This window comes from Eucyclogobius newberryi, unplaced genomic scaffold (genome assembly GCF_026437365.1).
Source record: "Eucyclogobius newberryi isolate DKJ021-1_F unplaced genomic scaffold, fEucNew1.0.hap1 SCAF_112, whole genome shotgun sequence".
Classification (NCBI taxonomy): domain Eukaryota; kingdom Metazoa; phylum Chordata; class Actinopteri; order Gobiiformes; family Gobiidae; genus Eucyclogobius; species Eucyclogobius newberryi.
The window spans coordinates 155,164-170,276 of NW_027315738.1; the positions used below are offsets into that span (position 1 = coordinate 155,164).

General features: G+C 41.8%; 1 protein-coding gene across 1 annotated transcript in view; it reads right to left on the minus strand.

Annotated features, from left to right (window-relative positions):
- The window catches only part of hecw2a (HECT, C2 and WW domain containing E3 ubiquitin protein ligase 2a), a 48,803-nt gene extending 38,507 nt beyond the window's left edge, over positions 1 to 10,296 (minus strand). Inside the window, exons 1-8 of the mRNA XM_072440177.1 lie at positions 9,875 to 10,296; positions 6,500 to 6,607; positions 5,285 to 5,385; positions 5,102 to 5,168; positions 4,847 to 5,016; positions 3,833 to 3,972; positions 3,671 to 3,762; positions 484 to 780 (exon numbers count right to left, since the gene is read on the minus strand). Of these exons, the coding sequence (XP_072296278.1) occupies positions 484 to 780; positions 3,671 to 3,762; positions 3,833 to 3,972; positions 4,847 to 5,016; positions 5,102 to 5,168; positions 5,285 to 5,385; positions 6,500 to 6,607; positions 9,875 to 10,262 (1,363 nt within the window). The 5' untranslated portion in view covers positions 10,263 to 10,296. The remainder of the gene's footprint in view (positions 1 to 483; positions 781 to 3,670; positions 3,763 to 3,832; positions 3,973 to 4,846; positions 5,017 to 5,101; positions 5,169 to 5,284; positions 5,386 to 6,499; positions 6,608 to 9,874) is intronic.
- Positions 10,297 to 15,113: the final 4,817 nt, after the last annotated feature.

The window sequence follows — 15,113 nt, forward strand, 5'->3', positions numbered from 1 at the left end:
TAAAAATATTTTGGATTAATAATGCTACTGTTATAACAGGTTTTTTTTAATTTAGAGAGATTACAACTATAAAAATATGACAATGATTTTTAGTTTTTTTTTTATAGTCGATTAGTCATGATTGTTCAGTTAATCATTGCAGCTTTATTGCTCTGACAGCTCTAAAATCTAATAGCAAATAGAAAAAAGTGTGATACAAAAATCAAGAGAGGAGTCAAATATTGAGTGAAATTTATGTGTTAAAAAGTTCAAATACAGAAACCAGAATCATACTTTTTACATGTTAGTAATTATGATTTTGAGTGCATAAAAAACATCTATTGATTTGAAAGATTTTTAAAAAGTTTAAAATCTTTCAACAAAATAATTTCCAAAAATACATTGACGTGTGCAGAATGAAAATGATCATAAACAATGCAAGAATAACGGCGCAGAAGCACATTCTCTGTACATTTACTCGATTGCAAAAGTGGAGAAACTGACCTTTTGGTGCTTCGATGGCGTCCAATCCTTCGCCAAACGATCGCTGCAAAACTTCCGCCGTGGACAAACGTTCTGATGGCATGAATCTGCCCACGGCCCCCAGGAGGGATGTGTCCTTTTCGGGATAAGCTGAGGCCCCGCCGCTGTCCCACGGCCCCTGAGAGCCCTGGGAGCCCGTCGGGGACAGAGCGATCGAGGAGACTCCGGGAAGGTGATGAGGCAGGTCCTCATCGTCGGACGGTGTTCCGGGAGCGCCGTTAAAAGCCGAAGAACCAATGATGGACTCCGGAGACGCGCCTGGACAAGAAGCAACGGGAGTTTAAGGCACAAACTTCAGTTCAGTTTATTTAGTTTCAGTCTCATCACGTCCTGGTTATTGGCAGCATTAAAATAGTATAATATATTGTTGTGTCAAATCCATCGCTCCACCACCTCTTTTCACACTCTTAATGTATAAAGTGCTTCTAAGTTGGTGGGAAACGTGTCAGAGCTGGTCTGCGGCTTCATGACGGAAGCGGTTGAGTCTGGTGGTCCTGGCCTGCCGTTTTAGATCTGTAGTTTAGACCTCTACAATGTGTTCTGAAATTCAGAGATTCGTCAGTGTCTAAATTGTGATTGTGTGGTTCCAAAGCAATATGTGGAGGCAATTTCATATCAGGCGCATGACGACAAATCAGAAATGTCAAATGAAAAGTTTCAAAGAAGTCTTTGATATTTCATTACATTTTGTTTTAAATGATTGTATTGAAAATTGTTTGTGTGAGAGTAATTTTGAATAATACACAGCTACAATCACACAATTACTACATGTATTCCTGCCTTAGTAAAGCATGAACAAAGATTCAATTCATAGTGAACAAATACTTTGTTTAGAATGATTCAGGCTTAGTAACTACTTAACTAATATTAACTCTTTACCGAGCCCTAACCTTAACTAAGTAGTTACTAAGCCTGAATCATGCTTTATAATAGTAAATTAAGGTGTGGTTATTATAAAGTGGTAATTTAATTTATTCAAGTACTTTTTGCTTTTTGGCCTTTTCCTGCCTGTTTAGGTAGTGTATCTTTTTTGTTATACTGTATGTTATTTGAAACTGATAAACTAATGCAATTTTATTTTTAGATTAACTGTATATTATACAGTTAATCTAAAAATAAAATTGCATTAGTTTATCAGTTTCAATTTCAATTTTCTCTCAAATGTCTTCTCTCTGAACAAAATCCTTCTCTGTAAACATAACATGCAACTCTAATTTTAGCCCTAAACAGGTTAAGAGTGAAAGGAATACCAAATATATTAACTTTATTGGATTGTATTAAAACTGTACTTTGATATAATAAGGGAATACCAACTACCCACCTCCAGTCAAACAACCTCTATGAACCCCTCCAATCTGGCTTCCGCCCACTTCACAGCACTGAAACAGCCCTGGTCAAAGTACTCAACGATCTCCTCACCTCTGCAGACTCCGGGGCCCTCAACATCCTGTTACTACTAGACCTCAGCGCAGCCTTTGACACTATAAACCATTCCATCCTCCTACAAAGGCTGCGCCAACTGGGTGTTGAGGGCTCTGCACTTGACTGGCTCACATCCTACCTCACCAACAGGCAAGAGTTCATTTCCCTCTCCGGTCACTCATCCACCCTCTCCCCAGTAACGCAGGGGGTCCCCCAGGGCTCAGTCCTCGGCCCCCTCCTCTTCATCTGCTACATCTTCCCCCTTGGTCACATCCTCCGCCAACTCAACCTGGACTTTCACTGCTACGCTGACGACACCCAGATATACCTCACCACCAAATCCACCCAAAACCCTCCCCTCAGCCACATTGAAACCTGCATCTCTACAATAAAATCATGGCTCACTCTCAACTTCCTCAAACTGAACAGTGACAAAACAGAGCTCCTCCTCATTGGCACCAAATCCACTCTCAATAAAACTGGTCCCTTTTCACTCAGCATCGACACCTCGACCATCACCCCCTCTACCCTGGTACGCAATCTCGGTGTCATCATGGACCCCACCCTCTCCTTCACTCCCCATGTCAGCCACATTGTCAAGACCTCATACTTCCACCTCCGCCGCATCGCCAAAATCCGACACTGCCTCACCCTCCCCGCTACTGAATCCCTCATCCATGCCTTCATCTCCTCCCGCCTCGACTACTGCAACTCCCTCCTCACTGGCATCTCCTCCCATTCCCTCCATAGACTCCAAATGGTCCAAAACTCCGCTGCCCGCCTCCTCACCCACACCCGGTCCCGTGATCACATCACTCCCGTTCTCCGCTCTCTCCACTGGCTCCCCATCAAGCAGCGCATAAACTTTAAAATACTCCTCCTCACCTTCAAAGCTCTTCACCACCTTGCCCCCCCCTACCTGTCTGACCTCCTCATCCCCCACCGCCCCACCCGAGCTCTCCGATCCTCCTCCTCTCTCACCCTGACTGCACCAACATCCCGACTCAAAACTTTTGGCGACAGAGCATTCTCCCGAACAGCACCCCGACTCTGGAACTCCCTCCCCCAACCTGTCCGCCACTCTCCCTCACTCACAACATTCAAATCCCGCCTAAAAACATACCTCTTCACCCAAGCCTATGACCTCCCCTACCCCTAGCCTCCTCTACCCCATTGCCTACACTTCTACCCCCTGTTACATCCCCATCTTTTTCTCTCTACTTCTTCTGTCTTGTTCATTTTATCTGTATATTAATGTGTATTGTACGTGTTGTCCCCCCTGTCTGTAAATACCCCCCCCTTTTTTATTATGTTCAGCGTCTTTGGGTCACTGAAAAGCGCTATATAAATAAAAGTTATTATTATTATTATTATTATTATTATTTTCTAGATTGTATTAAACATTCAGTCAAGTTGTGCTGAAACTGTGAAGGGGCCTCACACAGACCACATTCATAGATAAGAAGCTGCAGACGAGCTCAAGAACATCTCTGTGCGAAACTGGAAAAGTACAGACCTTTATATTACGCCCTATATCAAAATGTTATAAATGTACGAGCAGAGCAGGGAAAGCGTCACATTCGATAGGGACACATTTGGTAAGCGCTCTGTTGATCGTATTAGAATTGTACTGACAGGGATTAAACATTTGATTCATTCTAACTTTTCTGATTCTTGCCCTTTTTTTCATAAACAAGCGCGCCAACAAGAGGGATATGGTCCAGACCTGTTGTGGTGAGCTCCACTTTGAACTGCAGTTGACCGCTCACATGTTCCGTGGGCAAGCGCCGGCACAGAGGGAACGTCACGGGTTGAACTCTGCGAAGAAGTCACGTTATCGCAGTACAATACAATCCAGTACTTTTCATCAGACGTCGGCGTCACATACCCTGGTATCTTCTCGATGAGTCGCTGCACGGGGATAGTGAGCTGGCCCAGGAAGCGCTTGATGATCGGTCGACTTTTGGCAAATTTGTCTTTCACTTCAATGTATAAAATGTCCGTCATAAGAGCCACGAATGTGTATTTCTGTAAAACCAGACAAAGATGACAATGTGATGAGCTTCTGGATCTAAAATACACGACTTTGCTGTGGTAACATAGTAATAAAACAGCACCAACTAGACCAGAATGTCCCTTAATAAAGCATGAAAAAAGACTTAATAAGAATAAATAATGAACAAATAGTTTATTAAGAAGAAGAAGAAGAAGTGGCGATATAACTTGTTACTTAAGTAAAAGTTAAAGAAATGGCTCAAGTAATGGTAAAAGTAGCCTATAAAAGTAAATGTTTTGAGCTCCCCATTTAAAGATATATACTTAAAGAATAAAAAAGTAAAAGTATTTCATACAGATGTTAACTATTAAAGCCTAAACTGTTGCAATTAAAATAGTAGCAATTCCAATCAATTTCCTATTTTCTAGTGAATCCGATGTGTATATTTTTGTTTGCTCAAAGCTGAGGCTTGAACTCAAGACCTTTATGCAGAATCTCACCATAAATGTGCTAAAAAATAAACCCTCAAAACATATAAAAAGTGCTTTCTACTTTTCAGCCCAGTTCAAACATTTTATGGAGTAGAAATTACACATACCTGCTACTTTTACCTTTGTGTTAATTAAGTAGTAACTAAGCCTGAATCATTCTTAATAAAGCATTTGTTCATTATGAAAAACCCAAAAACCAACTGAGATCGAAACCTGTTTTTTAAGGGGAATTAAGTTCTTGTTCATGCTTTATTAAGGCTAATTAGGTGTAGTAAATTATAAAGTATTACCTATAATGTTTTACTCAAATTCAGCGCAGAAAACATGAAAATCTGCTGTTATTAAGCACTTTTAAAACATAAAACCCTGACTTCCTGGACAATAACGTTGCGTGTCTGTGCGATGAGCCCGTTACCTCGCCGTGCCACACCGGGTTGGTGGTGTTGGCGATTATGGCCGACCGCCGCTCCTGCCCGTGGTGGCTGAAGACGGGGAACACGCTTCTCTTTCCCGGATGGATGGACATTTTCAAATACGGGTCCGGGTTAAAAAACATGCCCTTTTTCAGACCCGTGGCTCGAAGGTCTGGAGCGAGAAGGTCCAAACGTTAGCGGAGACCTCATCCCATATTATAACTTACAACTCTGATTGTTACATTTGTTCCTTTTACCTGTCAAAGTGAAGCTGATTAACTTCCGGGGGTGTTCTATGCCCACCTGCTCGGCCAAACCTTCCACCTGAAAGGATTTAAAAGAATGTTATTCGCCCGACAATGCAAATGGGATTTAGATTCAGTCACACAATAGTTTTCATTCATAATTTGAGTCATTTTGAAGGTGCAGTCGATGCGTACAAAAGCGGGCACGGACGGGTTCTTGACGGCGATGCAGGGGGTCGTGGCTCTCAGGGCTCCGCTGACGCCGTGGTAGTATTTAAAACAGATCTTTGTCTCGGCTACGGAAACGACACAACAGAAGAAGAAGAAGGTCAGCGAGTGAGGAGAGGAACGTCACGTGACATGAGGGTAAAGGAAGGGTCAAGGGTCAAGTCCAAGTCAAACACAGGTAAGTCCAAGTTAAGTCCATGTCAAGTCCAAGTCAAGTCCAAGTCAAGACCAAGTCAAACACAGGTAAGTCCAAGTTAAGTCCATGTCAAGTCCAAGTCAAGTCCAAGTCAAGACCAAGTCAAACACAGGTAAGTCCAAGTTAAGTCCATGTCAAGTCCAAGTCAAGTCCAAGTCAAGACCAAGTCAAACACAGGTAAGTCCAAGTTAAGTCCATGTCAAGTCCAAGTCAAGTCCAAGTCAAGACCAAGTCAAACACAGGTAAGTCCAAGTTAAGTCCATGTCAAGTCCAAGTCAAGTCCAAGTCAAGTCCAAGTCAAACACAGGTAAGTACAAGTTAAGTCCATGTCAAGTCCAAGTCAAGTTCCAGTCAAGACCAAGTCAAAACCAACTCAAGTCCAAGTCAAGTCCAAGTCCAATTCAAACATAGGCAAGTCCAAGTCAGTCCATGGTCCATTTTGCATCTGGTGATTTCACATTAAAAACTAAAAAACAATTCAATAATGTTGACAACATTGTGATATGGTAATGTAAAGATTATAACAATAATTTTGGATCCAGAGCTTCTGGATCTAAAATAGATAATTTTACTGTAGTAACTTAGTAATAAAATATAATAAAACATAATAAAACAGCACTAGACTGTCCTTTAATAAAGCATGAACAAAGACGAAGACTAAATAATTATTCAAGCTCAGTCATGACTTAGGGTTAGTCAGTGGTGCCAGAAGTTGATACGTGAGTAAAAGTAAAAGAAATGACTCAAGTAAAAGTAAAATTCTTGTGGTACCATTTAACTAAAAACTACTAAAAATGTTCCAGTTTGTTCTTGAAAAATGAAACACTGAAAGTATAATTTAAATCTAATCATCAACTGTAGCGCTTCAATATGGACTTTAGTCAAGTCTTGAGTCTTTGACAATAAAGTGCAAGTGTGCCATGCTACTGCGCCATCACAACTTTATACTTTGTGTATTAATACTAAACCGTGGCTGTTTTACTCACGCTCCATGAAGTACGGTCCGGCTTCCAGTCTCCAAACGATCTGTCCTTTCTGCGTGCCATTGACCCCTCGGTTCTTACAGTCCCACACGTTCGACGGACTGGTTTCATCTGGAACCCAAAGCGGACGATTGGGACCGGTCAGGGACGTGTTTTCATTCTTTTTAATCCCGGAATATTTCCAAAGATACTTCCAGGAGCTTTCATTGCTATTTTAGGCGGTTTAATTGTGATTTAAATGGCTTTTTCCGTCTTGTGTTGTTTAGACTTGCGGGTGACGAGTGGCTAAGCAGTTTAACCTCGACTTTACACAGACATTTCCAGGGCAAGACATCATCAGGGGGTTTAAAATCTGAAACTGCAGCAGCCTCAAAGGGTTAATTTGGCTAATTACACAATCTATCCACAATTTACAATGCGGAAGTTTTGAAACTCTCTGGAATTCCTCTGCATTCTTCCTATTTTATTATTGATGTAGCCTGGATTTAGACCAGTTATGTTTCTTCTTTAGACCAAGATGTTGTACTTTTTTTCCTGGATATTTGGATGTCATAAAAACATAGAAGGCTAAACTTGCAGCTCAATGTGTCAAACTTCTTTTTGTCACAAGACTTTGATTCAGGAAGAATAAACAATTAACAATGAACACATGGAAGAAATATTTCAACCATTTTCCTAACAGCACACGCCCAGTAAACAGGATGTAACTTTCTTTCAATACATCCACAGTCTGTTTACTCTGCTGACTCCAAAATACAAGTTTGCCTTTAATCAGAGAAATCCGTTTCCCAAAATAGCACAACCTTTCAGCCAGAGGACGGGCAGAAACTTCCTGAGTTAAATCGAGGAGGGGGAATCCGCTGTGCGTAGCATTTTCACCAAAGTGTGCAGTGCTGAGGGGGAGGGCAGCCTGCTTATCATTGAATGTCTGCTTAGTCAAGGAAAGTGTGAGCCCCTCTTGGGTATTAGACCCTGAGGCAGGTGATGGAGTCCTGCAGCTCCATAATCAATAAACAGTGACCCTGTCCTGACTGGCACGGGCCCCACTGGCTCCTCTGTGACACAGACTCAGTAACTTATGCAGATGGTTTAGTCCTTGTTCTGAGGAGCTAAAAATACTGCACCCTGCAGAAGCCAGAGTGATATGTAAAGCACTCTTGATTCAGAATATACACATAATCAGTCTGGGACCTCTCGCTGAAAGAGAACGGGAAAAGTGGTATTGTTCACATGAATGCCTCTGCTGATTACCCAAAGCGTCTCAACAGCGGAGCAAGCACAGAGAACGGTTCAATCCAGACACCTTTTCCATCCTCTGATGCGTTTACTTGAGCATGTTTTAAAAAAAAAACAATATGGTCTGTATTTCTGATCAAATTTACCTGATTATGTGTGTCGACCGTGTTTGTTTTGGTTTGTTTTGGTTTGTTTGATGTGATTGTTCTTCCAGTGTCTGAATGACACTAATGTATGAGACGTTCAAGACTCTTGTGACTTTGTAAATTCACAACTCTTACAGAAATGCTGTGCGAGAAACAGTGTGTGGACAGGCATTATTTATTTACTTTATTTAATGACTTGAGGGATCAAAATCAAAGCCGAGTATGTGACATTTAGATAACTTTACACAAACAGACAATGTTCAAAACCTCATTTGAAGCACAGACATGACAAAACCCTCACACAGCAGCAACCGCTCACACCGCAAGTCTCATCACACCGAGACTCAAACCCGGGGACCCTGTTGCTATGGTGAAAGCACAAACAACTCCTGTGAGACAGCAAAACACATCTTTAGACCTGATCAAAGCAGTTCTTTTCACAGCATTGATTACCAGCAAATACGGCTCCTTTGTGGCTTCTCTTTGTCCGCCTCGTTACAGAGAATGAAGTAATCAATACATTTGGAGATATTTTGATGGATGCCGGTCTATTTGACTATTACTTTTCGCGGTGATTGACAGTTTGCTGGCCAGGTGGACGTATCGCTCCCCGCAGCGTTAAAGTGTGGCGCTAAGCAGGACCGGCGCGTGTTATTGGAGAGAGCACAGTTTCTCCTGCCGCCGCTGGTTTGTGATGGGCTGTGTGTTATCGAACACCGGGGCCAACTCAGCCTTCAGCGCTGCGTAAAAGGCTCCGGTTTCAGGGTTCACTTTGAGACACAACCTCCCGGATAAACTTAGCCTCAGATACGAGAGCGTGGTTAAAGATAGAGCCGGAGGATACTGTAAGACAGAATCAGCTTCTGCGCAGTCGTTTGGCCGCTGAAGCTGTTTATTTTAGATTGCAAAGAATCGATTTCCTTCAAATGTTTGAACTGTACTGTACTTAAAACTATTTATTTACAAAAAACACTCAAACGTTTCAATTGATCTTTCTTACGTTTAAAGACATGTTTTAACACGTTTCTGCTGTCTGACATTCAGGATACTCCTGTATCCAGTATTTGAGTCCTACTCAAATACTGGATTAAAACTGTTTTGTCGAGTGTGAGAATAGCAATTTGTATCTTCAACTAGATAGAAAATGATATATAACCACGTGTTGGCCTGACCAGCCGGGACCATGCGCTTTGGCAAAACTTTACAAAGACGTTTTGCTCTGGAATCAAATCCTGTCTCCCTGATATAAAAAAGGCTGTGATTGACAGGCGGATTAAAGTGCCTCTGACAGGTTTTTACAATTTTCAAATTTTGACTTTACTTGGTGTATTTATACCTGCTGTACATATAAATTATAGTTTTACACCAATCAAGCAGGTATTTGTGGAGAAAACGTTGAAAAATCTGTAGAAAATGACAGGAAGTGACATCACACTAGGGACACTCATTCCAGACAAAGTTTATGCAGAATGTATGCTGGGTACAGAGTGCTTCCTGGAGGATGGGATGAAACCACATGCTGCGTAAATATCCGGTTGAGTTACGTATGGGTAGCCCCCGTCTGTCTGCTCATCCGAGGAGAAGGAAAGAGACTGTTCTCTAGCTAAAGACTGCAATAATCACTCAAAAAACCCTTTGGGCACATATACAAGGCACCAATAGCACTGTAAGAAGGTTAAAAGTTCTGAAAAGTTGATTTTACATGATATGGGACCTTTAATGGAGGGATCTATAATAATTGTACTAACTTTTTCAGCGTATTTCAGTGGTCGATGAGTTCTGATTTCACTCCTCACAGTCTTTTTCTGTGTGTTTAGCCACTGCAGAGATGATTAACGGATCCGTGTTAAAGCATCTCTACCGATCCCAATTAGCTGCAATCTCCATCTGCCTCTCTACGCAAAGTGTGAGTAAAACCAGCAGCCGCACGTGCAGAATAATCGCGATATAACACCGTGCGTTATGGCTGAGCCTATGGCACGAGCATGTATCTCACCGATGTGGTAGAGTCCGATCCAGTCCGTGGCGTCCACCTCCTCCTTGATGTCCCAGGAGATGACCAGGTTCTGCCCTCGGTTCAGCGTGAACTCGAGCGTGGACGCCGTCAGCGAGGACCGACTCTGCGACGTGACCAGGTCCGTGTCGCTGTTGGCCCGCGTGAGTCCGATAGGTGCGCTCACCACCGACGCGTTGTCCACGGCCGCTGCGGTCGCCCCCCGCTCGGTCAGAGTCCGCAGGTTCTCGGGGCTCAGGGTGTGGCGGAGGTGGGGGCTGCGTCTCCTCGGGGCGGACAGGTGTTCGCGGCCCCCCACCGAGAGGTTCGGGGCGTTGTGCGTCGTGCGGGTCCGGGGGGGCAGGACCGCAGTGGCGAGTGATGGGCGCATGGCGGTGTGGAGAGCGAAAAGCGACTATCAGACGGGGGGGGAAAAAGCGGCTAGAGAATCCACGGGAGCATGTCGTTTTATCGGTTACGCTTCGGGCTGATAGCGATTGGAAGTCGTCCAGTGAGAAGTAGAAGTCATCGAGGTGTCAAGCGATCCGGGAGCCTGAAGACGGGGACGAGAAGAAAAGGGGAAATCAGTGAAAGAATAATGTGATAAACAATGAGGAGCAACGGAACACGCACGATGACTTGAAAATGTTTGTTTGAATCCTTAATACTAGACTGAGATTAATGAGGCTTCGATAAAGGCATTCTGTTTGACTTTGAAACACTGTGTCTCGGATGTGGAACTCCAACGGTTGAAAAGATAGATGGATAACTGTGGATATGACTGCAGCAAAACAACAAAAAAGACCCAAAAAACAGATATCTATAAAATGACTAATTTTTGCAATGAATTTTAATATCGACAAATCTGACGTACAAATGAGACAAAAGTGACTTTATATTGAAGTCTTTTTCTTTTTAGTCTCGATCCGTGTTTAATTAAATAAAAACTTTCATTTTTGCCAACAAAACACTATAATAGTTTTAATAGGACATAGGCTAAGTTTATGTCTATGAGTCAAAATCACAAAAGTGGTGTGACTGTAATGAGTTTCTAAGCAAATGACACAACTGAAAAGTAAATTAGTGAAATAATGTTTTAGTCATTGTTCATGTGCCAAATTTGATAGAGCTGCACAACATTTGGAGGGAAACACTTTTAACCATTTAACTACATGCAGAGAAATAATTAATTGTACATTGTAATCATGACTAGTCAACAATAAAAAAAAACATTATAGTGGTATTTTGATAATCGTCATCTGGACTGCACAGACTCTAAAACACAAAGACGTTTTATAACAAAGACAGTGGCATTGTCACCATTGTAAAAAATACTTATACAATTATTATATCATATATTTACTTACAGAATACTGAATACAGGCAATTATTTTTTTCCCGTTGCATGGTCCAATCAGAGTTTTATTGTATTGTAGTGTAAAAATGTGACTAAGGATTAAAACAGTTTATGTTTGTTTAGAAAAATCACACTCGCCACATTTTGTGTTTGTGTTTTCTAGTGTGGATAAGATAAGATAAACCTTTGTTTGTCCCACAGATAAGTTACAGAAAGAGATTAGGCACAGAAGTATTAAAAATATTAAAAAATGAAACAAATAACTTTGAAAAAATTGAAAAAAACTCTATAAAAACGCTCATAAAAAAAACTCTCAGAGAAAAAACTCTTAGAAAAAAAACGCTTAGAAAAAACTCTTACAAAAAAATGCTACACTCTTGATAAAAATAACACTCTTATTTACAGCTGTGTACCGACACTCATTTGAAGCATCGATACCAAAATAACCCAAAAACTGTACAACAATTGACACTTTTAGAATCATCTTTACCCATAGAGAAGATAAATAAGAACAGCAGTATGTAAGAAAGGACTATTGTTATCAGTACTATCATTGCTTTATCGACATCGGTATTAAGTATCATTCCTTAGTATTGAAATCGACTTTGACAGATTTGTACACGTCTAATGCAGGACACGCAATCCAAAAATGGGGTGAACACAAACTGCACCATCTATGTTTAGCACGTCCGTAGTTGCTCAGCACATTTCGGCTCCTTCGGCGTCAGAAGGTGGCACAAACCGCGCGCCCTCCGGCAGCTGCTGCAGGACCCGGCGCGCGCTCCGCCTGGATTTATGTATTCCCTCGATGAAGGTTTTATTCCCTTGTAAATCCTGTGCGCGGCGTGCGTGATCGGCTCCGCGCTCTGCTAATCTCGTCCACTCAGAGACGCAGCGCTCTCCCGTCGAAAGCTGCGGATTTTTAATAAGAGGAGAAGGTTCAGAGATGCGACGGTGGAAACGGAGCGCAGAGCAGTTTGTCATGACTCCTCCGCCTGCTCAGAATGCAAAGAGCGCGTTTGAATCATGGTTTGAATGTGTTCGCGGAGGTTTTGTGTGTTCATCTTGGTCACAATCAAACCGAAATTGGAATTTTTGAACGGTTGCAATTAGTAAAGCTGCAATTATGTTACTTATTTTTTTTATTTATTTGTTATGGTTATTATAACACCGGCTATGTTGATATGCGTCGTGTAAATTGTTACAGCCGATGCGAGTGATCTGATTTCACGCACTCGCACAGGTTTGGGAAGAAGAAGGAGAATCATGCAAAAAAAAAGGGGGGCAAACTAATCTGGAAATGGCAAACATTAAAGAGATTAAAAAAAAAATATTGCACTTTGACTTCCAAATACTGTATTTTCAGCACCCTTTTTCATAGTTTGGCCGGGGTGCGACTTATACTCCAGAGCGACTTATATGTGTTAATATTCGTTATTTTCACACAATAACAACCACAAGAGGGAGCTCTAGGCTCTAAGCGACGCAGAAGAAGAATCTGCACTTCCTCTGGAGTTTGTGGAGTTGTTTAGAAGTGACACAGAGGAAGAAGAATTCAGTGGATTTAGTGATTTGGGGTAAAACTGATGCTTTGGTAAACTTGTTAGCATGTTCTTTATGCTATAGTTATCTGAATAACTGTTCATATGTTACGTTAACATACCAGACACTTACCACAGTTCTGTCTGTGCCTCATGTAGCTGAAGGTGTTAGCGTTAGCATACGTCATGTAGCTGAAGGTGTTAGCGTTAGCATACGTCATGTAGCTGAAGGTGTTAGCGTTAGCATACGTACACCTATTCACCATGTTCTCTCATCTGTTATTATTTTAAACTGCATTTCAAGATGAAATGTCTGTTCTTGGTCTTGGATTTTTTTGGAAGTCCCCCCAAAATGCGACTTATACTCCAGTGCGACTTATTTGTGTTTTTTCTTTCTTTTTTTTGGCTGAGAAATTAGACTACTTTTTATTTTTACGGACAATGGAGAAAAAAAAATCACTTGCGAACTCAACAACAGAACAGAAACTGGACTGAATGGGACACCAACCTTGGACCTTATGTGCCTTAACCAGTTTTTGTTTTTTTCACGCCTTATTTTTTTGTCTGTATTTGTCTCTGTTTTGAAAAAGACAAAATATGTTTTTTTCTTCTCTATTATGCATTTTTTGGCTGGTGCGATTTATACTCCAGTGCGACTTATAGTCCGGAAAATACGGGTGGCTGGTTTTATGGTTTTGGGACGATCCAGTTGAGCATTAGTGAAATATTTATTATTTCTTTATTATTTGTCATTTTTTGAGTCGGTGCAGCACGTTATAAGTAGAGTGGATTTGATTTGGATTTGGTCTCCCTCCTCGGGTTGTATTTGGTTTCAATCCCTCTTGTTTGTTGAGTAATCCTCCATTTTTATGCTGCAGAGGTAAAAAATGATGGTGTCATAATCCAGGAAGTGTATTCAAAATGCAGCAATGTATTACAATAAGTTACAACATGGAATACCAAGGTTCAGGGGTTCAAAAGTAGTTTTATGCATAGAGGTACTAAAACTTGGGCTAATTATTCATTTTGTAGTCGACTAGTCAGATAATTAATTATTTTATACCGTTGAGACTTTTTACATACATCAATAACCAAACAAATGTTGATTTATGGTGTCCAAAGGCCAATTCTTCTTGAAGGACAATTTCCATGGATAAATTAAAGAAAATCTGAAATTGTTTATTAAATGTTGTCATTTTGATTTATTAATGCCACTGTCTTCGTTATAAAATGGTCTTTTTGTGGGCGCAATTGTAAGAAATTACGACTATGATTGTTTCTATAGTCGATTGGTCGTTGCGGAGCCAAAGAAAATACAGTTTAAAAGTTCATTTGAATTGTTACCACGTATTCACAAATGAGTCTGTGTTTACAAATCCACCGACTCTTCGTTTGGTATAAAAAATATAAAAACGGCAGAAAAACACAAGACTGTGTTCAGTCAGCAGTACACAATGAGCAGCAGCAGCAGCAGCAGCAGCAGCAGCAGCAGCAGCAGCAGAAGCAGCAGCAGCTGCAGCAGAAGCAGCAGCAGAAGCAGCAGCAGCAGAAGCAGCAGCAGCAGCAGAAGCAGCAGCAGCAGAAGCAGCAGCAGCAGCAGCAGCAGCAGCAGCAGCAGCAGCAGAAGCAGCAGCAGCAGCAGCAGCAGCAGCAGCAGCAGCAGAAGCAGCAGCAGCTGCAGCAGAAGCAGCAGCAGCAGCAGCAGCAGCAGCAGCAGCAGCAGCAGCAGCAGCAGCAGCAGCAGCAGCAGCAGCAGCAGCAGCAGCAGCAGCAGCAGAAGCAGCAGCAGCAGCAGCAGCAGCAGAAGCAGCAGCAGCAGCAGCAGCAGCAGCAGCAGCAGCAGCAGCAGCAGCAGCAGCAGAAGCAGCAGCAGCAGCAGAAGCAGCAGCAGCAGCAGCAGCAGAAGCAGCAGCAGCAGCAGCAGCAGCAGCAGCAGCAGAAGCAGCAGCAGCAGCAGCAGCAGCAGCAGCAGCAGCGTGGGGCCTGACCTGAAGTAGGATTACTGATTGATTCTCAGGAGATGAGGGGGGGGGGGATCACGGGTAAACAAAGCACCACAACTACAAAAAATATCAAAAACATAATAATATCACAATATCATAATAATATCAGTTTACAATTGGATCAGGATTTGTTTACCATCTAAAAATCCCCTTTGAAGAATGGAAATTAAATTAATATATGATCGGTAATAGGGAAATTGTACATTGAGACTTTTTTAAAATACATTGTTAAGTAAATAAAAGTTTGAAATATGGTGACTGAAGGCTTCTAGATAGAGAGTACTTACAAATAAAGTTAATTCTTGATGAAAATCTGAATTTCTGTATTGAATAATGTCCAG